General features: G+C 36.4%; 2 protein-coding genes and 1 long non-coding RNA gene across 3 annotated transcripts; 1 reads left to right on the top strand and 2 right to left on the bottom strand.

Moving 5' to 3' along the window:
* The first annotated feature begins 333 nt into the window (after positions 1-333).
* On the top strand, positions 334-17806 carry LOC119069535. The gene is made up of 3 exons (XR_005086350.1): positions 334-399; positions 4460-4461; positions 17794-17806. It is a non-coding gene; the product is annotated as an uncharacterized LOC119069535 (long non-coding RNA).
* On the bottom strand, positions 943-13515 carry LOC119069526 (ankyrin-1-like). The gene is made up of 27 exons (XM_037173600.1): positions 12501-13515; positions 9804-9822; positions 9689-9729; positions 9096-9194; positions 8926-9024; positions 8644-8865; positions 8298-8411; positions 8080-8181; positions 7922-8023; positions 7755-7853; positions 7595-7693; positions 7366-7467; positions 7196-7297; positions 7020-7130; positions 6859-6957; positions 6588-6794; positions 6398-6496; positions 6197-6328; positions 6031-6129; positions 4139-4237; positions 3983-4081; positions 3656-3700; positions 3256-3590; positions 3074-3173; positions 1817-2157; positions 1512-1720; positions 943-1298 (listed from the first exon to the last, which is right to left on the bottom strand). The coding sequence occupies exons 1-27, from the start codon at positions 12562-12564 to the stop codon at positions 1208-1210; spliced, it is 3330 nt and encodes a 1109-aa protein (XP_037029495.1). The 5' UTR covers positions 12565-13515; the 3' UTR covers positions 943-1207.
* Positions 14447-20571, bottom strand: LOC119069529 (transient receptor potential cation channel protein painless-like). The gene is made up of 5 exons (XM_037173604.1): positions 20283-20571; positions 18398-20193; positions 17249-17774; positions 16519-17174; positions 14447-14476 (listed from the first exon to the last, which is right to left on the bottom strand). Exons 1-3 carry the CDS (start codon positions 20469-20471, stop codon positions 17297-17299), a joined length of 2463 nt encoding a protein of 820 aa, XP_037029499.1. The 5' UTR covers positions 20472-20571; the 3' UTR covers positions 14447-14476; positions 16519-17174; positions 17249-17296.
* Positions 20572-22485: the final 1914 nt, after the last annotated feature.

The following is a 22485-nucleotide window of genomic DNA, read 5'->3' as shown; positions in this document are numbered from 1 at the left end:
TTTCACACTCTGGCGATTCTTGGTGATGTAACAAATGAACCAAAAATTTTGATGATCTTTTTTCGATTTCAGGGAACTTATCCTTTTACGAAAGATAGCGCAAAGGCGTTCTGTTCGATGCTAATGACTCGAATCGATCCTTCTACGAAAAGGAGTTTGGTTAAGGAAACTATACGTTTATGAACGGCAACACAGAGGCATTATGTTCGATCCTAGCAAATGCAACCTTTTTCGAAAAGTAAGGCAAAGGCGTTATTTTCGATCTTATGTAATCCTTTTTCAAAAGAGAGTTTAGGATGCGTTCACTTTTCATGTGCTGGTTACAGAAGAATACAGAAGAACGATGAAAACAATGATGTTTCTTAAAATCCCGAAATCTATCTTTCTCCGACTGTAAAAGTATCTTTTTCGATCCTAGGGAATTCTTCCTTTTACGAAAGGTAACGATCCGATAGACGAAGAGTAGTTAAAGATAACCTATTTTTCACTTTGGCGTTTCTTTACACTCTGACCATTCTTCGTGACGTTACTTCACACTCTGACAATTTTTCATGGACTTTCTTCACACTATAGCGATTTGGTTGTTTTTTTTTTTGAATCAACAAGAAAAATCGCCACGTGAAGAAATGCCAAGAAAAATCGCCAAAGTGTGAAGAAACTCCAAGAAACATAAAGAATTTAGAATTAGTCCTTATAACGTTACTTCACACTCTGGTAATTTTTCTTGGCGTTTCTTGACACTTTGGCGATTTTTCTTGGTGATTTAACAAATCAACCAAAAATGGATAATCTTGGCAATTTGACTTTGACGATACTTCACGGCTATCAATGCCACCTCTTCCGTGCATTCGTAAAGTTTTAAATTGTTGCCTAGTGTTATCAATGGAAAATGCTTAGAGTATTTCGATCAGGTTGGTCCACATCAAATTGATACATTTTATTAAAAGATTTTTACAAAAGGTCAAAGTTCAAGTTTTATTAAAATTACTAGATGCATTTCAACGGGTTTTAAATAAATAAATAACTACAAATAAAGTAAAAAAAACGAAAATAAATTAAATAAAAAGAAATAAATGAAACGAATGCACTTCAATAGCGACGACTGTATACTAACCAACACAAAAATGCCAAATTTAATTTTAAAAAACGATCAGTAGAAATATGTATGTATCAAACGTAGATTAAGTACAAATTTACAATTTAAATTTTAAAGTAATCGAGAAAGCCATTTCTCCAATGAATCAAATGATGGACGCGATTCAGGATTTCGGCGCCAACATTGTTGCATTATTTCGTACCTGAAAAACATTTTCAAGGATCACAATCATGAAAATTCATTCTTCCCCAATAGGCATTATATTATTGCACTTGGGCTTCTAGCGTCACGTTATTGAAGTCGAATCTTTTCTTTAAGTCTAACTTTCGCCTAATTTCAGCCTTTGAAAATGCGCTTTCGTTCTTACCAGAAGCCCAAGCGATTTGGCTAATAAAAATATTTGAACGATACGCACATATTGTCGTTGGCATAAGCTGGCTTTTCCAAAGTATGCCCATTTTGGATGTGTCTTTTTAGCTGATAAATTTCGATGTCTTGATATGGTGTCTCACCGAATGAGAAAATTTCCCACAGTAAAACACCGAACGACCAAACGTCGGACTTCGATGTTAATATTCTGTTCTGCATTGATTCGATGGACAGCCATTGGTATTCGAGTTTGCTCTGCAGATTTTTTTTTTTTATTTTATTTTATTTGTAAAAGTAAGGAGGTTTAATGTCAGAATTTCGTTTGTATACTTTTCATCACCGGAAATTTACCTCTTTTTCGGCAATGTATGCGTCTGCTTTATACATTGCACGCGCTAATCCAAAATCGCTGATTTTCGCAATGTTTCCATCCGCAAGGAAAATTGAACGAGCCGCTAAATTTGCATGCACAATTTTTTGTGCGGACAAGAAATGCATCCCTTGAGCTACTTGATATGACCAAGACGATAAATTGTTCCGTGTCACCGAAATGGCTGTAGCGGCAATTCTACTCTTCGACACCTGCATTGCGTTGCTGTCGGTATTTTGATTTTTAACGTTTTGCCGATGCTTTTCCAGTACATCTTTTAAATTCCCGTATCGACAGTATTCCATTATTACCATTAGCTCATCTGCCATAAAAATGAAATTTTGAAAGGGTAAAAAATATGTTGGCAATAAAGTCGACCGAATTTCTAGCCCATCCTAAAGAGTTCGAAATGCTCGGAACGAGTCGAGTTCGATCTGACCGAAACCCGAACCTGATTTTAAACCAAACCAATTATGATTTCAGGTTCGACCAAAATGTCCAATTTTGGGTTCGACCCGAACCTGATCTGAGTCATGGTTTAATCTGGGTTTTCCACTTAAAATTTCAGGTTGCCCGATCCCGAAATGATACGATCTCAAGACTTTTAGGTTCATGTCAGGCTAGGCTCAAACCAGAAATCAAAATTCAGTTTCTAGTCAGGTTCGGGCTGAGCCTGTTATTGAAAATTCAGGTACAGGTCATATTCGAGTCCAACCACTCCAGATTGAAGTCAGGTATAAGTCGAATCCAAAATCGAAAATTCAGGTTCAAGCTCAACCTGAACTTAATCAGGCGTACGTTGTCTCGATGCAAAAAAAAAATATCTGAAATGTAACACGTCACCCAATAACTAATTACATTTCAAGAGAAAACCCGACACCACACAGATTTAAACTCAAGATGTGAGTCGATCACCTTTAGTGACATCATCAACCAACCGTACATTATTATTCACGTTAACTTTCACACATTTTTTTAAAATCTAATAATAATAGCGATTTAATGGGTGACGACTAGTGAAGGTCATTCAGTGATAAACATAATGTAAAATTAATTTGTGCGTGAACTACCGTTGATAAATGAATTAGAACGGTAACAGATAGTTCTTTGTCTTATACAGAAGAAAAACTACAATTTTATGGTGCCTTGAGGGCCTTACACAGTTTTCCGGCTGGTTGACGAAATGTGAAATATTTACGGAGCAATAAATTCGATCTTTTACTTCTTCTTCCACTTACGTTTAGCAATATTTTCGGCGACAATTCCCAGCAAATTGACCAAATTTAAATGTCCTCCGCACTGCATCAACAGCTTCAATTCCGATCCCAAAGACAGCATCTGGAAATGTGAAACAGATAGATCGCCATTATAGCTCTGCCGCTGCTAGTAGTAAGGTAGGTTTTTGCGTCATATATATAACCTTCTGTGCCTCAGTATGACTGTCTGCCTCTTTTCCGCTTGATTTCACTTCTTTAACAGCAACCAGCGTCTCATTCTCATGGTGTAGAATTTTATGAGCGTATCCCTTGTAAATGGTGCCAAACACGCCTTTACCGATACGCGTGCTCAACATCACTTGATTCTGCGGGAACATGTACCGTTCCAGCAGATCGGTCAATTTCAAAACAGTGTCGCCATCGGTGGCTTCTTTTCGGCACAGTTTATGGAAAAACAGCACGATAAAGATCACCAGCGGAACGAGTAATATCATAATTAAGACTATGAAAATGTGGAAGATGAGCGCTTCTTCTTTTTCTAAAACGAAAGACAAGGTTGGGTATGAAAAATTAGTGTTCGCTATAGGAACTGATTTAAATTACTCCGAACGTCATGTTTGGTCAGAAGGTTAACGGTCTCCTCGTTCTCTGAATAAAAAAAGAGAAACTTTAATTGCAAATATAATTGGCAAAACAGTCATTACGAAAGAGGTCGTTCAGTGGGCGTTGAATTCTTGAATTCAATCAGAAATCCGTTTCTCAGCATTGTACACTTGATAATTGACATCCGTAAAATCTCCACAATTTCGTACACCGGAATATAATAACTCAGCACACCCATGCGACATTTTCGGGCGATAAGTTTTCCAATAAAAAACGCCCTCTGAACGTCTCTTTCGTGCGATGCTATGAATTAGCATGAATAATTACTTTGTTGCTTTGCTACTTCTAATAGCGTTTTTTCATCGTCATCGTGTACATTCGTGTCAGCTTTGTTCCTAAGGAGTTCATCGACAACATCCGGTTTGCCTGATATATAAAAAAGTTTTAAAGCGAAAATCATATAGCCTCGTGATGCTAAAATACCATTTTCAATAGCTAACAGGATGGCTGTTTCGTTATTGCTAGTCTTTGCATTGATTTTTGCTCCATGCATCAGCAGCGTTTTTGCAATATTTACGTAACCTAAATTTTAGATAAAATGGTCGATAAATTGAAAATGTAACGTAAATCAATATGTTCCTTTGGAGAAGAGAAAGGTACTGGAGCTTTCTGTCTCGAATAAGTTTTGTGCGTATAACGTATATTAACCAATGATTGTATTTATTGATTGTAGTGATTGAAGTGCATCGACAAAGAAGATATGTTCTCTATGATGTAACCATAAACGGATTTTTCTAAAAGCAGCGGTACAACAATGCCTCTTGACATTCTAGCTCGAAGATACATTCTTCCCTACGTAACATTTGGTAGTCAATTAAAATTACCACATTTCGTTAACGGAACAGTCTTGAAAGGTCTCAATAGTATTTTACATGCTTTTTTTCCCTAGGGTCGAAAGTGGCTCATTACACACCTTGGGAAAACATGAAAATTGGTCTAGGTTTCAAAACCATGTAACAGTAAGTAGTGGTACAAGTTTTCATTACTTAGTATTGTAATGTTGTTTTTTTCAGCACTAGATCCAAGTACGAGCGGAGCGAGGAAAATTGGGTCATGTTCTGAAAAAACCTTATTACAATATCAACCGTGAATTGAAATAGACAAAAGCACAAAAAATCATAATTTTCATTGTAAACAATGACTCTTCAAATTTGATCGATTAGATTGCTTTGCATTTTCTAAAACAAATGCTGTAATAACTCATACAAATTCCATATCAACACTTCTTGGAGTGTTGAAATATCCCATCAAACTGGTAAATATTGGACACTTCAATCTAGTTATCGATGTGGAAATGAGTCGTGTTTCAATTCTCGATGGCACAAAATCCATTACATAACTCGGGATAAAAATGAAAAGCCCCGTTTTAGTGTGTTTGTTGACCTTCTTTTCATCTCTTTATCCCTTGTTTTGTAATAGTATTTTACATAACTAGGGATAAAAAGATGAAAAGTAGAGTTTTCGTGTGAATTTTGTTGATCCGGGGCGAAGCCGAGGTCAATAAACACACGAAAACGAAACTTTTCATTTTTATCCCGAGTTATGTAATGGATTTTACATGCTGAGGGCGTCGAAAGATGTGCTTAAAACATGAAAAGTACGGTTTTCGACGCATGTAGCATGTAAATAACTATAACATGACTGGGGATAAAAAGTTGAAAAGTCGAGCTTGCGTGTGTATTTTGTTGATACGAGGCGTGGACGAGGTCAATAAACAAACGAAAACAAGACTTTTCATCTTTTTATCCCGAGTTATGTAGTGGATTTTACATGCTAAGGGTGTCGGAAACATGAAAACATGAAACATTTAACCTTAACTGCAGGCAGAATCAGAAATTGGTAAAGATTTTCCGAAGTTGTTATGTTTTGAGGCTCGGGTACGGTTTTGAGAGTATAGCTTCCACAGTAAATGTTCGAGGACGTTACCTTTGACGAATTATGAAAGGTATCAATCATACCAAGTAGGGAAATCAAAGTTTATGAAAATCGGTTGAGTGTATTAGGAGATATGATCCTCGAAATGAGACCAGGTCGGGCTACTCGGTCGTAGGATGACTGTCATGGAAAAATTGTTGGAAAATGAATTTCCAGCGGATTTCATGTTAGTCAAATTGACTACCTTAATGTTGGTTCTAGTATCGGTAAAGTTTTGGGTATCGTTCAGAAGAAACACTAGGAAAAATCGTGGCTCGTGGTTCTTTTTCTGATCACTTTTTCCGTGTTAAAAAGTTTTGTTCGAATTAAGGGAAGAGTTCAAAATTTGTATTGCTGATGCCCTCACGTCGAATGTTATTCCTTTAGTGAGAATAAATTACCGTTTTCGGCAGCATAATGGAGCGGTGTGCTTTGGTTTTTGTTCTTCTTGTTTACATCACTTCCTTTCTGTATCAGCACACTAGCTGTTTTCTCGTGACCTAAATACGGGCCGATTAATACTTTCCAATTCGTTCCTTCGTTCAGTCAAAACAATGAAATTATTACCATAACGGGTGGCCAGATGAAGGGGAGTATCTCCATTCTTGTCATTAACATCGATTCCACCGATTTCACGGTTTTGTTGGTTATGTACGTCCGTCTGTAAATTGATCAACCATGCAACGAAATCCGAATTACCTTAAATGTGAAATGGAATTTTGTTAAATTGGGACGTGAAATGAAATCAAAGGAAATAGCAAAGCTGACCCCATTTCGCGGCTACATGTAGTGGTGTACGACCTTTCTCGTCAATGGCACTCACGTTCGCGCCATAGGAATGCAAAATCTTTCCAATATTCACAGAACCTACAAAACAATTGGGTCAAGTGAATTCTCACTTGTCTGTATCTGAAGATCTGCAAATTCAGCACAGGTTTTCCATCGGTCCAATACTTACCACTTTTAGCGCAAATATGAACAACCGTTTTTCCTTGGGCATCCATATCATTAAGACTGAAATCCTCGTCTTCATGTTTGATTAAGACTGTCACCACTTTCTCGTTTCCGCTAACAACCGAATAAAACAGCGGCGTCCAATAAAATCGATTTCGCACGTTCACCGTTGCATCGTATTTGTTCAAAAGCTTTACGACGTTCTCATTCCCTGTGATTCAGCAACTGAATTTAGTCAGAGGAGAGATGTCTGTATGGGAAGTTAGAAAATTCACCTGAAAGTGCAGCCAAGTGCATAGGAAATTCAAAATCATTGTTCATGGCATTGACCTCGGACCGATTGATAAGCAAAATCTTGGTCAGTTCGTAATGGCCTGTGGATTTATCATTAAACTAAGAAACCGTAGAATTTAAGTGGTTCTATCACTGTTCTTACTTCCGCGTATCGCGTAATGAAGTGGAGTATTTCCATAGTTGTCCGGTTTGTTAATAATCTCGTCTATGGGATGGTGGTTCTGAATTAACCATTCTACGATATCTGTGCGACCTTTTAATTCGAAGTTGAAGTTAGTTGGGACTTAATCTTGTTTGAGAGATATTGTATCTACCAACCATAGTTAGCAGCCGCATGAAGAATCGAACGACCGTCTCTGTCGGTGGCCTTTACGCTGGCGCCTTTCTCGAGCAGCCACTTAAAAGTGTCCATGTCTCCACCTAGAAAAATTGAACAGATGTTGGTTTTGATTGTTCCTTCAGGATGCGACCGAATTAATGGACAATACCCTTTTCGATTGACAAATGAAGCAACGACTTCCCGTCCTTTTTGGCATCATTTATATCGACGCCATTGGTCAACAATTCGAGTATTTTTGGATGTCCTAGTTCTGGTTGTAAAAGAGTTAGATTTAGAAATGGCAGAATGTGCTATAAATGATTAGGAAGCCCAGTGGTTGTGAAAGGATTGTATCCTTAAACTCTGACCGTTTCCTTAACTTTTTTGATTCAATTTACCGGCATTTACAGCATAATGCAGCGGTGTATAATGGTTTTCATCTGCCACATTGGTATTAGCACCGTTATTAATGAGCAACTCGGCAAATTCAAATTGACCTGAAATTATACGTTAGATAGTAATCGCTGCTCGACAACTAGTATCTGCAGTGTTACTAACCAAATTTTACTGCATAGTGGAGTGGTGTCTGACTCTCCAAGGTTTTTGCATTTATGTTGGCATTATTTTTGATGAAACTTTCGCCAATTTGTACATAGCCTACAGGTGAAGTGGCATGGATTTTTCAAATTAATTTTTATCAAAAAATTTAAATCTTTGTGAGCTACCAGATCTTGCTGCATAGTGAAGTGGTGTCTCACCGACCTTATTAGCATCGTTAATGCGAGCACCACCTAGGATGAGAAACTCAGCAAGCTTTGGATCGTCGCCTAAAAAATGAGTTATTTGACAATGGTCTACCTCTCAGTGCTGAGCTTATATTTACCACCAAAACGAGCTAAGAAAAATAAAGTCGTTTCACCAAGATTATTTACGTTATTCACGTCGGCGTTCTTCTTCAACAAGAGTTGAAAAACTTTTAGGCGATCTATCAAAAAGAAATATTGAAATTAGGACTGGTGCTGCCACGAGACATAGTAAAGCCTTGCCAGATTTTACTATGTCGTGGTTCTGCTACTGTGAAGTTGTCCAAATTGTTATTACCTTCTCCTGATCCGTAGGCAGCATACATTATGGGAGTATCCCCAGTTGAGTCTCTGAGATTCACATTAACACCAGCTCCCGAATCTAGCAGCAATTGCACCATGTCGGGATTACCTGATGCCATTTTTATTAAAATGAATTAAAATACAATCTCGCAAACTTTGTTAATCAATTACACAGGTACAAGACAGCGGAGCTCAGAGGCTTGGTTGTTTTACTCAAAATTTTGACAATTCAGAATTTATAAAATCAGAACAAAAAATTGTCTACCGACATTCATTGTATTTCAAAGGACATCCGGGTGCCTCTTTGCATGTAACTAAGTCAATTTTCCTTTACTACATACCTGTGGTAGCAGCATAGACGAGTGGTGTTGTATGGTCTCTTGCTACAGCATTAACAGTCACGCCTTTCCGTAATAAAATTCGAAGAATTTCGGTGTTATTCTGCTGTTTATTCATAGCCGAATAATGAAGTAAACTCATTCCCATCATGTCTGTAGCGTTAAGGTAATCAATTTTCCTATCTTCGTACTCTTGCAACAACATTCTGAAGACTTCCACATGCCCTAATTTGTCAGAAAAGAACTGAGTTTAGAGACTATCGATTTGGATGAAAGTTTTTTTACCATTTTGTGCGGCAAAAAATAGTGGGATTTTGCCATACATATCCTTAGTATCAATTTCTGCGTGACTATCTACAAGCAATCTGACAATGTTTCCAAAACCTTTATTTAAAAGAAAAATGATTTGAGTTCAGTTGTTCATTTGTTACGGAACTAGATGAAACAATTTTAACCTCTTTCGGCTGCCAGATGAAGTGGCGTCCTATCAAAGTGGTTTTTTGCATTTTTATTAGCGCCCTTACTTATCAGCTTCTTCACATTCAGAAAATTATCTAAAAATTACCGAGAATTTGGAGAATTTGTTCGCTCAATTACAGTCGACTTAAATCGAAAATGGTAACGAAATTTGAATTTAGTAGTGGCTGTTCAGAACGATGTCTGCATTTATTAGGGGAAGAGGGACGAAACGCTGCTTTTAATAACCAAGTTTTTTTTGTCTTCCGAATTAACAACTTGAACTGCTTTGATAGACCAACCAAGTTGCAGAGGTTCCAGTGTTACAAATTACATTTAATATAGAACGCTAATTAACCACTTCGTCTTCTGTTCTGAAGATATCACTTGAAATTTTTCTTGGGATGATGCAGTGAAAAACACCAACAAAGTGAAATCATAAAATCAGGTTAGTGGTCAGGGCGGTTGAGGGTCGAAAAGAGTTGTTAAAACACACGATATCGTTCATGAACAGCCTCTCTCATTTACACTGTAAGAATGAGATACAGGATACAATATTTTCGATTTAAGACAACTGCTATCATAGATTTACCATCGACTACCGCATCATGTAATGGCGAGTTCTCTCCAGATCTTTGAATAAAATAAACCAATAAACGATTGTGTTCATAACATAGAAATCATAAAATTGTGACAACATTACTCACTGGTCATTTCCATCTGATGCTGGAAGAATAAAGAAAATAAAAATACAATTTGATCATCAAGATTTTTCAATTGGGCTACAATTGGGCAATATATGCACAGAAAAAGACTGATTCTGCATACGAAAAATTGGTGAGTGATAAATTAGTAGTTCTGATCCCACAGAGACAAAATATTAAATGGACCATTTGCCGAAGGGTGTAAAGGAAGATGAAATTGAAATAAATCGACATTTAACTTTGTCCACGTAAAATTAGGATCTCAAGACGACAAAATTTCTTCAATTGGGCATAAAGTTCACATGATATAGTGGACTATATAGCAGAGCAGAAAGTTTATTGCGGCCTTGACTCAGGGCTTATTTTAAGGGAATCAATTCCCTAAAATTCCTTTTTTTAGTCATTTTTTTACTTATTTACTTCCAAGGCCACATATTGAACTTCTGGATTTTTTAACTGTTTTTGACCATATGTAAGTCAAACAACTTTGAATGAACATTCTTAAAATTCACGAACAAACATAGAGGTAGACTGCGTACAAATAAAATTTGTCAATTTTCAGGAATTTTAAGGAAATTAGGGAATTTCAATTCCCTAAAAAATGTCCTGCTTTGACGCCAGAAAGCTTGGCGCGATCAAATCATGAAATCGGATATTTCAAACTTTTGTACTGAAGTTCACATTATGACAGTGATAACTCCGCTGTCTTTGAGGAACAAGAACCAGATTTTGCTCTGTTTACTTCTTTAGTGAATAGTATCGAATCGTTAATCAATAAAACTTACAGAGAAAAATCTGATTCTTATTCTTCAAAGACCGGCGAGATCACACTGTTAGAATGGTAATTTCTATATAAATCGGATGTTCGCGGGAACCTTTCTACCATATATGCCGATGCCGCACTTAATGAATGCTCTTCAAGCAAAAGTGCTATGAGTGACAGATACCAAATTATCTATGTAAAGCTTTTCCACATTTTTTTTCAGGGCCAAAATTTGTTTGATACACTGTCAAGTTTCAGTACTCTATTTAGAGGACCACTCATGCTTGAACTGCGTTGACGAAACGCGTGGTTTGTGTGTTATAGGAAATAGTTGCGGTACAACAAATATTAAAATTAAAACGTGACAAATGTGTCAGTTGATAGGCGTATCATCAATTTAGCCTCACAAATGAAAATCTAGATTCTGTGTTTTAGTATTTCGGTGTAGGTCGTGTACGCGTATCTAGCAAAAAGTTAGAAAGTGTAGATTGTAGATTTTCATTTAATAAACGAAATTTATGAGGGAACTATTACTATGAGGGAAATCAGAAAATACGTTGGAATCATGAGTGTATGAAGGAATTTTTTAATCTGAAGGATATTCTTAATCGAATTGAAACCATGATTTGACATCCATTTATTTTTGTTTTGAAAATTCGAGGCTCAGGGGTTAGGGATCGTTTTCGTTATAAGTATGTCCCGCAAGAGATGCAAATAGTCACACTCGACATACTTTATGAATGATACCTTAGTGCCATTCAATATTTATTAGTAGAACCTTCGGCTCGGTAGATAACTTCCAAATCTTCAAAATAAACATTTTAGACAGAGGTGCATACGCTATTTTAACTCCAGTGGGCAGGCGACTGGAGGGAAACAATGATCGAATGAATGGAGAATATGAGCGAACGACATGCAAATGCGAATGGTGGGACAAGATTTTCCGTTGTTGTTTCCCCCTCGCAGATTTGCCCCAGAGAGATAAATGAAGCACGTTGAAAGTGCGAATCAGAAAAGTTACTGGACCGCTTTTTTGGCATTGCAGAGCGGCATATCTTCCTTAATATTATTTGCAAGGAAATAAATATAACTAAACCACGGCAGGAATAGTCGATTTGACGAGGGACCTGAATTCATAGGTAGACTCTTATTTTGGTGTGAAATGCTTACTATTACAAATGCATAGAACGAATGCATAATAGTATATTCAAGCACTTGTCAAATAACCACTTGGAACCTCGTAAGTACAATACTTTACGTGATTGGGAAATGTAAATGAAAATGAAACATGCCGTAACACGTAAACGATTTTAACTGATCGACGGTCCCTTTTTTGAATGTATTTGTCGTTGCCTGGTTCGAATGGGTTTCGAAAAAAGATGCGTTGAAAGATGGCGCTGCAGTCGAATTAATCCGAAAAATAGGCTAACGGAGTATATTTTTGCGGATGTAACATACATTCTATGTTTATAGATACTTCAGATATTATGGTTACACCGACCGCCCATGATCGGTCTACAAGATCTAATTGAATTGACTACAGAAGAGTTGATTGTTTATTGGCTAGTGTTATATAGAACTACTATAGAAGGAATAGTTGACGTCATCTTAAACATACAAAACATTCGCCGACAATAAAGCTTTTTCTAACGGTCCTGCTAACAGTTATATGAATACGAAGCTCTTAAATACAGCGTCAGCCACATTTAACCACTGAGGTATTAGTATTCATTACAACGCCTAACAAGTAACTAGAAAACTAAGACGAGATGTAATACTTGCAATTCTGACATCACTGCTGCTTTGTATGTTTAAGATATACGTTGATAATGTGTTGCCATTGCGGGATGAGGCACTATTTTATCACAAACCACAATTTTGGATTGAAATGTTTAGGGTGCATTTCCTTCTCTGTATGTGCTGATGTGTGTACATACCCATAAAAACCGTATGAAATGAGGTTATGTGAAGTAATACACACAAAATGATCGGCAGCTCCATTTTGTCGTTGCTTCAAACGTTCACATGTGTTCGACTTCCGTTTTGAATCAGTTTCGTGTGTATGACTCAAGTCATATAAATAAAATTACTTCGATTTCCTTAATTACTAAGGAGTCAATTCAAACTAACACATCATCCTCCTTCACTCGGATTTGATTTTTCTTTTTCTTTTGTTTTTGTTGAGTTGAAAATCTATATTGATTATCCACTCATCCGTAGTTTCCGAATGATATTTTGGTAAATACTGACTTAGAAAATTTCACCAATTTTGATTTAACAATTGAACCGAATTTAAACTTTATTGGAAAAACTAGCGCATGATTTAATTGGACAAACTTATTTTGAATAATTGTAGATCAAAAAAAAAAATTTTATCGAAATTCTATTTTGATACGAGTGACCAACGCGCTATATTACAATCAATGAACCTGTTGTCATAATACACTTAAACTGGCCAGTTAATCGACGTAATTAATCACTTAACGACACAGAACACTTCCAAAATTTGTTGAGTAATTAAAGTTTCAAAAAAAAAAATGGAAATCATTTCCTCTACCGAATGTTCAAAGACAACTTTATTCAGAGCTAAACTACGAATATTTCACACACAACTTTTAAAAACGGATTTACATAGAAAATTTTGGGACCTGTCTATATTTAATCAGCCGCTGGGTTATGTAGCGACAAAAAACTACACTCTCTGCGTGTGATCTATTTTTAAAAATGTGCAAGATCAACTAAAAAAAGAAAAATATTTACAACGACGAAAGCAAAACATTCAACGCATAGATTCTATATAATATTAATAAAAGAGAATAAATATGCGACATGTAGAAGTAAAAGTCTGGGACAAAATGTCCTACGGATGGTAGCACTGTTTTCACTCATTTAATTCGATTTTTCTTTTCTTTTCTTTTTGGTTGATTGATAGTGTGCGTATAAACGTAAAAGACGTGCGATTATTTGATTTTGATAAATGAGACTGGTTAAATCAACTGTATACCAATTAGAGGCATGCGCCATGCCAGCACGCGATCAACGTAGGATGAATATATGTAAAACGTTTAAGGGGGATCTTGTACAGAAAAATATGAATCCATGATTAATTTTCCGATGCATCGGTCCATTTGAGGAGGACTCAAGAAAACAAAAACTCCATAACATAAACCTTTCCAATAAATTGATCCCTTAAGATCTACTGATTTGTTGGTTTGGTGATTGATAAGACGATCTTAGTCTTAGTAAATGTCGTCTTACGTTATGCTCTTTTCCCCTTAAGCATCATGGAATCAGCCATATTATTATTATATGTACGTTCAACGCACATTATAATCTCTTTGATTCCATATATACTTTTCGGTGTACATACCTACGTATTTATATATTTTTAGTTAATTTAGTAATATTGTAATTATGCAAAGGCAGACAGCGACTCTTTACTCACATTTTATTTTATATAATGCCGAGAGTATAATGTGGTTTATATATGATGAATATCCGGGAAAATCACCTCCATTTGGATAATAGTCAAATAAACTTTTTCTTTTTCAATGAGCATATTTGTTACATATGGTGTATTTTCAGATAAAAAAATCGTTAAAAAAAATTTATTTCATCGAACAAAAATGAACATTTTAATGAGTAATAATGTAGACTGCTGTGCTGATTATTTAATTACTTTTTTTCGATGACGTTCAGGGACAAAACGTTCTCATTTTCGAAGTATATAGCCGTTGTGAAACGCCAAGAAAAACTGGAAATATTTTACTTGAAGCCACCATTGCATCAGCAAAACAAAAACTTTAAATATTTTACTCGGGATGTGAATGGAGACTTTTGATTTAGACATGTAAACCCATACAGTCTCCATTTTCACCCTTTGGTTAATTAATTTATTCAAAAGTTAACTTTGCTTCACGGAGCCAAAACTTTACCTCAAGTTTTTAAATAAAATACCTTACTTGACAATGGGATAAATGATGGAAATGGTACTTCTTGTGTGTTTACCGACCACGGCTACGTCTCGATTGGTAAATTTCACACAAGAAGTACCGTTTCCCTCATTTACCCCATTGATAAGTAATGTACTATTACTAGTTTACCTTAAAAAATCTTATAAATGTACTAGGGCATTTCAAGAGAAGCATACAAGAAAGAAAAAAACAAAAGAAGAAAAATATTTGTACAAGAAACCAATTGCACTTAAAACTAAAAATAAACAGGAAGACTCTGTGAAAATAAAAAGAAAAATCGAGAAATCTTTCCATTTATTTTGAAATAATTATTTGTATAAAACTATGTTACGTTTGTGAATTACATTTCATCACACTCGGATGCATAAGATGGCATTTTATTCACCTTTTTATTGCCAAAGTTTGAGGCCTTTGGTTACGTATCATGATAAGTAAGTTGGGCTGGGAAGCTCACAATCTTTACTGATTTGAGATATCAAGTTACAGTCCGAGTTTATTAGGATGGATCGATTTTAAAATTATATTTCAAAAGGTAGGTAGTGTTCAATAACCGGCCGAGATCAGCCAATCAGGGCCGAGATTGCTTTTCCGAAAAAGTTTTATTTTTATTTTAAGTTTTTAGGATGTCGCCCGAGCAATTTTTGAGTAGATATAGAGCAGAGCATGATTTATGTGTAAACGATTTTCCAAACATTTTCGATTGGTCCGATGATCTTGGTGTGGAGGACAGTCTAAAGTTGTTCAGCGAAAGTCAAATTAACCATTATTAAATCCATAATTCCATAAAACATTAGAAACAAAAGAGTTTTTGAAAATCTCTTAGAAAATGTACATTTCGTTAGATAGACAGTGAAATTTCATCATGAACTTGATTCAGCTGATCCACACATGCAATCTAAACTGTTTGTACTTGTTTATACGGTCGAAGATGCTACCCGTACGTGTGTGGTAGTGGCAAAACCGTATAAAAACATATAAACATTTTTGATTGTTTGTGTGGATCAGCTGAAGCATACTCATGCTGAAACGTCACTGCCTCTAACTGTAACCTATTATTGATGCATTACATGTCAATACGACAAATGATGAAAATTGTGGGAAGTTTACCGATTCCGAGGCGCTTAAAGTCGAGGTCGCTTAAAACACAACAGCCATTTCCACCATTTGTCCTATTGCCTTAAGTTGGGTATTTTACTCAAAGATCAAATAAATACTCTTTCCCATCAAATCAATTGGGTACATTACTTACCAATGGGGCAAATCATGAAAATGGTACTTCTTGTGTGAAATTTCCATCATTCGCCCCATTATACCTTTATACTCTTTACCATCCTCGTAAGATAAAACCCAATACAATACACTGGAAATAATGTGATATCTCGTATCACGATGAGTAAAAGCGACCGAGGGCTTCAGTCCGATACTCATCGTAATACGACATATTCATTACCCCCCTAGTAATATACTATTATTCAAAAAATTGAGGTAAAGTTCTGGCTACGTGAAGTAAATTTAACTTTACCTCACGTTTTTGAGTAAAAGTGAATTACAAACAGGGGAATAGGGGGTTTCTGAAAAAAGCCAATAATATGCGGACATTATTTATAATTTCCCGCAAAATGCATTTATTTCATAAGAAATTTTTAAAATAATGTAAAAATGTTCCAATATTTTAACACTCCAGTAAATACAAATTATACAGTTCATCCTCGTGCAATTAATGTAAACGTTATAATTGTACAGGACTATAAATGTCGATCAGTGGTTCGAAATAATGTCTTTTAGAAAATTGACAATGACCACCCCGTTCGTCAATACAAATTATTTTGATGCTAGATATAGACGAAAGCACTTTCACATTTTTTTGCGCACTCTACAGTTTAGAAAATGGAGATTTTTCATTATAAAACTACAAATAAATCATTCAAAGCTCCACCGGAACATTGACATTAGCGTTAACATCGATTTTCCGAAGGATTACTTGGTGAATAATAGTAGATTACTGTACAAGTGAAGGAATTTGTTATCTCGTATCCAGATGAGTAAAAGTATCCGAGGGCGTTAGCCCGAGGTACGTTTACTCATCGTAATACGAGATATCAAATTCATTCACGAGTACAGTATGTCGTTTTACTTTACGGGCGAGGGAAAGACTTTTCACTAGTGAGGGAATGGCCATATTCCCTCACTAGTAAAGTAAAACCACTTACGTCGTCGTTTGATTTTTTTGTGGGCATTGTATGACTGCATCCTTGCCTTCGGCACCCGCACACTTGGCGAAATAAAAAGTCCCAAACAACGACGTAATCTACTATTATGTAGGTTTATGAAGTATATTTGTGTGCAAATTGGATTAGAAGCTCGCTTTACAGTCATGAGAGATACATTACAAATAATCCGTTGGGATAAGTTTATGAATTATTTCGATTGAAATTTCTCATTTGCTTTGAAACATTTCGTAATTGCCGTTATTATCTCGACTTATAGTCCCTGTGGCAGTAAACACTCCTATATTAGTAAATCTTAAATGTAAATATAATTATCGTAAATCATTCCTTGCAAGCAACAACAATCATGCACATTCCTCACTGAAAATCCAAAGTTTATTGCTGTGACTTCGCTGTATTGGATTTTGTACTGAAAAAGAAAGAAGAAAAGAACGGATGACTCACTCAGTTTTTGGTTCGATTTTACCCTATATTTTAACTCACTCGATAGAATCGTGGAAATTGTCATTATCGATAAGTAAATTAATTGGTTCAATTTTCTAATTTTACAGTTCCGCTCAAATGCTTTGTCAGGTTCAGAATGGCCGTTTCCAATTTCTCAATTCGATGTATGCAAGTATCAATATCCAGCTTCTCTTTTTGGTCATCTTTTCGTCGGTCAATAACATTACGGGCATTTTCCACAATTTGCGGATTCATGCGATCCGTTTTGTTGAAGAAAATGCCGGCACATTTCTTCCAAAGTTTCGAACCGCATCCCTGCGACTTGTCGTCGTTGCCGTCCGTGTACGGTCCCATTTCTCCCTTCTTTGCGCTGAACAACACCTTCGATATGATTCCAACGTCACCACTTTTCGCACTATTTGACTGTGATTGGATGTGATAGAGTATCTCGTTTCCCGGGCCAATGTAAATTTTCCGATGGTTATCCTCTCGCACATTTTCCAATACATCGAACTGTGTGAGAAAGTCGAACAGTTGCATAACTATTGTGTTCTGGAAAAATTGCCTGTTGATTGGTTGAGGAGAAAATTAATTTTTTTGAATTTATTATCAGTCGAAGGGTCACACTCCAGAGGAAGCAGGATGACATTATTTTCGAAAGGTATTTACTAGAGGTGAGCAGGCGGGATTTTTTTTCGGCCATTGTCCGGGGGAAACGGACTTATACTGAACGGGTCATTTTAGTACAAACTTAGAATCACTCACTTGTACACTCTATTATAGCTGTTGCTTGGAGCAGGTCGTATTTGACCTGACCTGAACATGAAATCATCTGCCCTGAAACGCTCAGGTTTTTTTAATTTAATTTTTTTGGTCAGGTTATTTGATTTCATGTCAAATCATGTTTCATCTCAAATCATGTTTCATGTCAAATCATGTTTCAGGTCAATTCAGGTCAGGGCACAAACATTACGGGCACAATCTAGGGACGGAACGAGCACTAAAGTAACTGGTGCAGTTTAGGGACGGGTATATTTTCTAATTTCGGACAGGAAACGACCGTGTATGTGCAGCGGAAAAGGGATGCCCGCTTACCTCTAGTTTTTACAATCAAATATAATCAGCCGATTCTGAATGCAATTTGTCACCTTGCCAGCTCCAGAGGATAACTACATATTCTTATCGTACCAAAACCAATGTCTTCGATTAGTCAGTGCTTCTTCGTATTGGACTAACAGAAGGACTCGCTGTGTCAAGCAAGTCAATTCCGATTTGGACTGGATAGCCTGTGTACCGGTAACAGCAAGACTGTTCACCAAATTCATGTTGATAATGGACAGCAACGAGATCAGCACTATAAGTAGTCCCAGGAAGGTCCACTCGACGCTGGCAATTTTGTCGTCGACGTCCCGATGCCATCCGATAACAGCTTTCATCAGTGAAACAATCGAATGGGGAACATTGTCGTGATCTTCGTGATCGTCCTCGTCTCCAACGAAATTACGAATTAGAGAGATAAAGTTTATCTTAAAATGCTCCAATTGGCTGTCGGCAATATTATCTTCAGAATTAGGAACCATGAGTGCTTGTTGCAAATAATCGAAGAATTGATGCTTGTACGTATCTTCTTGGGTCTTTGGCTTATCGTTGGTTATCATTAGCCAGTAGGAAATAATGAACGAAGGAAGAAGGACAATGTACACCATTAAACTCTTCATTGAGCTCCATGCAATACTCAAGAACATGATGTAGTACAGAGAAAATGTCCAAAATATCGATCCAGCCAGGACAAACAATTCACAAGTAATTAGCAACACACACATAGCCGGAATGACACGGTTGATGTCTTCCAGATAGTGAACCAAACTCACAGAAACAATTACCTGAAACGTTTGATAGCAATGGAAGTAATTGATCAAACTCTTGCGATACTCATTGTTGCAGAACAGCAGGTGAACTATTCGTCGTATTGCTACGTAGAACGTCATGTTTCCGGTTAGGATGAAAAAAATGGCCGTTATATCTTTTGGTGCGTCGCCATAAAGTGCCAAAACATAGCACAAATTTGATAGGGCGAACAGAACGTACAGTGCACAGTCAATATTCCGAATCAATGCCAATTGACGCCATTTTAACGATATAAAGCTCCAGATCAGCGGATGCACCAAGAGGTGCTTGTAATCGACTGATTGCGATATAAATTCAATGGCAGTCATTTCGTTCGGCATTGTCAAGTCATCATTGCCATTCCGCGGTGCAATCAAGTTCTTGTAGTCGAATTCGATGTACGTCACCTTCTTATTATCTTCGCTTTGCACGAAATTTATGCAATTGTTGAAATGGGCTTCCAGTGCCGCTGGTGCAATGAACGAAACGTTCGGCGTTGAGGATCCGTTTTGCATTCCGATGTAAGTGCCCATTTCGAGGAATTGATCGACTTTCTTTGGTAAATTGGACACGTAATACATGGCCGAACGACCATGCGAATCCATGGAACTTACATCGAAATCGCTCTCGTTCAACAGTAGGTCGTAACATTTTTCAAAACTTTCACGTTGTTTCTCATCCGCACAGGCAGCTGAAATGTAGAGCTCCCGCAGCAAGGGCAGTTTATTTTCTTCTAAATCCAGATGTGGTAATAGCGTCTCCAACGATTGCCATGATCCGGTCTTACAAGCCGATAGAAATGCTGCATATTCGACTTTACCACCAAGCGATATCAACGTTTCAATGGTCAGGGTTAGATGATTCGATGCGGCTATGTTGATCAGTTCACCGCTATTTTCAATGATTTCCTTCAGTTTTGCTGGATTTTTACGTCCAATCAAGCGAATTCCCTTTATGAAGAACCGTTCGTTTGCATATAATATACACATTCGAAGACGACTGAAATCCCAAAACTTATCATCATCGCGCTGAATCGACGGTAGCATGTCACCTTTGTGCAGCAATTTTTTCACCATCATTTTCGCCTCATTGCTGAGCTATAAATCACACATGAATTACATGTTAGTCACGTTGATTTTACGAACGAAAGTAATTTTCAAATTGACAAAAAAAATAATTTATTTACCGTATTTGTGTCACAACCAGCAATCAAACATTCTTCAATGAATAGTTCGGAGATTTGTTTTGAACATGCCTCCTCGAATAAACTCGATCGTTCCTCGGTACTTTCATCTTTTGCAATGTACAATCGCCACCGAAACACTTCCAGTTCCTCCAGAAAGGAATCTAACACAAAATCTTGACATTTTTCCATTTTTCACTCTGATCAGAACTCCATGGAAAAACTAAAATAAAAACGTCGGATATTCAAGACGCTCTCGTCTCAAATACCCATTTTTATTTATAAAATGTATACTAACATGCGGCAAGTAAAAACTGTGAAAGTATCAAGCATAACACATCCGATCTCAACGGCAAGGAAGAAAACACGTATACGCGTGCAATTTTATAGTGAAAAACCACTGAGAAAGCTGTGACGCTAGGATGTATAAATAGATTCCAAAAATATAATTTGGTGCCAAAGTAAGTAGAATATAAAATAAAAATGTGGATTAAGAGAGTGTGTTGTGGTGTGTATGGTAAGATTATAAAGATATTATAGAATGTAGGTGCGGTACATGTTAAATTATATCGAATTTGGATGTAAAGAAGAAGTAATATACAAATGAAAATTCAAAAGGCGACCACTAGTTGACTTTCAAGCGCTGTGGGATTCACATTTATTATTAAATCAAATAAGACATGCGCCTTTTGACATCGATATTTTTATTTTACAGCTACAAACACACTGGAAAACAGAACATTTTTTATGATTGTATGTGGTTTTGTCTTTGTTTTAGGGACTTAAATGTGGGCTGTGCCAGGCTTCCAGGTAATTACCGCTTAAACTTTTATCTGTATCGCAGAGGATTTTTCTTTATTCTAAATTACATTGACACACCTTTTTTTCTGCCTAAAACAACGCACTTCAGGCAAAATCTGCCAAATAGAGTACTATCAATACCCTCTCTAGCAACCTAACTACATTCATTAAGGTGGTAAAAATGCAATGTAGCCTTTACATTTTACATGTAAAAATTAGAAATTAACATATGCATGATTCTACAACCAAAGTAATAAGGTGGTATTTTGGCAGCGTCAAAACGAAGTTTGTTTGCTAGAGAGGCTATTGGTTTATTTTACATGTTACAGTGTCGAGTTTGAGTACTCTATTTAGAGTACCACTCAAGCTTGAAATGCGTTAAAAATTATTAAAAATTATTAATTATAGTTTGGATATACTTTATGTACTGTAGTGCGTAAATATTCATTTCGCGTGCGTAAATATTCATTCAATTAAAACATTTCCATTTAGGCACATGTTAGCAAAATTGTTATTAATATTGTAATCTTCTAAATCATACGAACGGAATTTTGAAAGCCAACACATTTTCTGTTTCTGTTTTGATTTCTCCATATAAATAGACATGCAAAATTCACAAGAAGTCAGTAAGGCAGAAAATAGAAAAGTGTTGGTTCTCAATAGTCCGTGTGTAAGATGAACGTAAGATGTGACAAAAGTATACAGCATGGTAAATGTCATAGGTATCAGAGTATTGCTTTATGTAATTGACTTTTCGGTTTCATGACGTCAAACCGACATTCCTAAGAGACATTGCCAAATGTTTAATAAGTATGACCAAATCACCTGTCATAGTAATGCAGTATTTGGGGTGTCTCAATGGATAGGATAAGTAGGCTGATCTGATAAGTAGACATGAACCTTTACGACGATTGGGCCTGTTCCCTGTTGTGTGACAACACTACTCTTTTTTCATTTCCTCAAGTGGCCGAAGCCCCCTGACTAATTACAATCAATTATAATCATGGTATACAATTTAATGAAAATTAAATTTTTAAATTAAAACTTTATATGTGGATTATACCATGGATTTTTTTTTAATTTAATTTTTTTTTAGCTTAATAGAGGCATTGAAAAAAAAACGAAATAAATGTATGAAAGTACCATTTCTCAACTATTTTGCACTCTAAACCTCCGGGAGTTGACCTTGACCAAAGCACCAAGCAGGGCAATAGAAAAAATAGTAATTCATTCTAAGTATGCGAATATTGTCATTGCAAAATTACCATTAAGGCTACTAATTATTGGCAGTGCCGCATTTTCACAGGGACCAATTGGTAAATGGGGCGCTGGAATACGCTGATGTTTTCTCATCGAATTCATAAATATTCAGTCAGTAAAAAAATTATAGATCTTGCTTGGAAAC

This window comes from Bradysia coprophila, assembly GCF_014529535.1.
Source record: "Bradysia coprophila strain Holo2 chromosome X unlocalized genomic scaffold, BU_Bcop_v1 contig_35, whole genome shotgun sequence".
In the NCBI taxonomy this organism is placed as follows: Eukaryota; Metazoa; Arthropoda; class Insecta; order Diptera; family Sciaridae; genus Bradysia; species Bradysia coprophila.
Note: the sequence above shows the minus strand (reverse complement) of the source record. Positions and strands in the feature narration are given on the sequence as shown.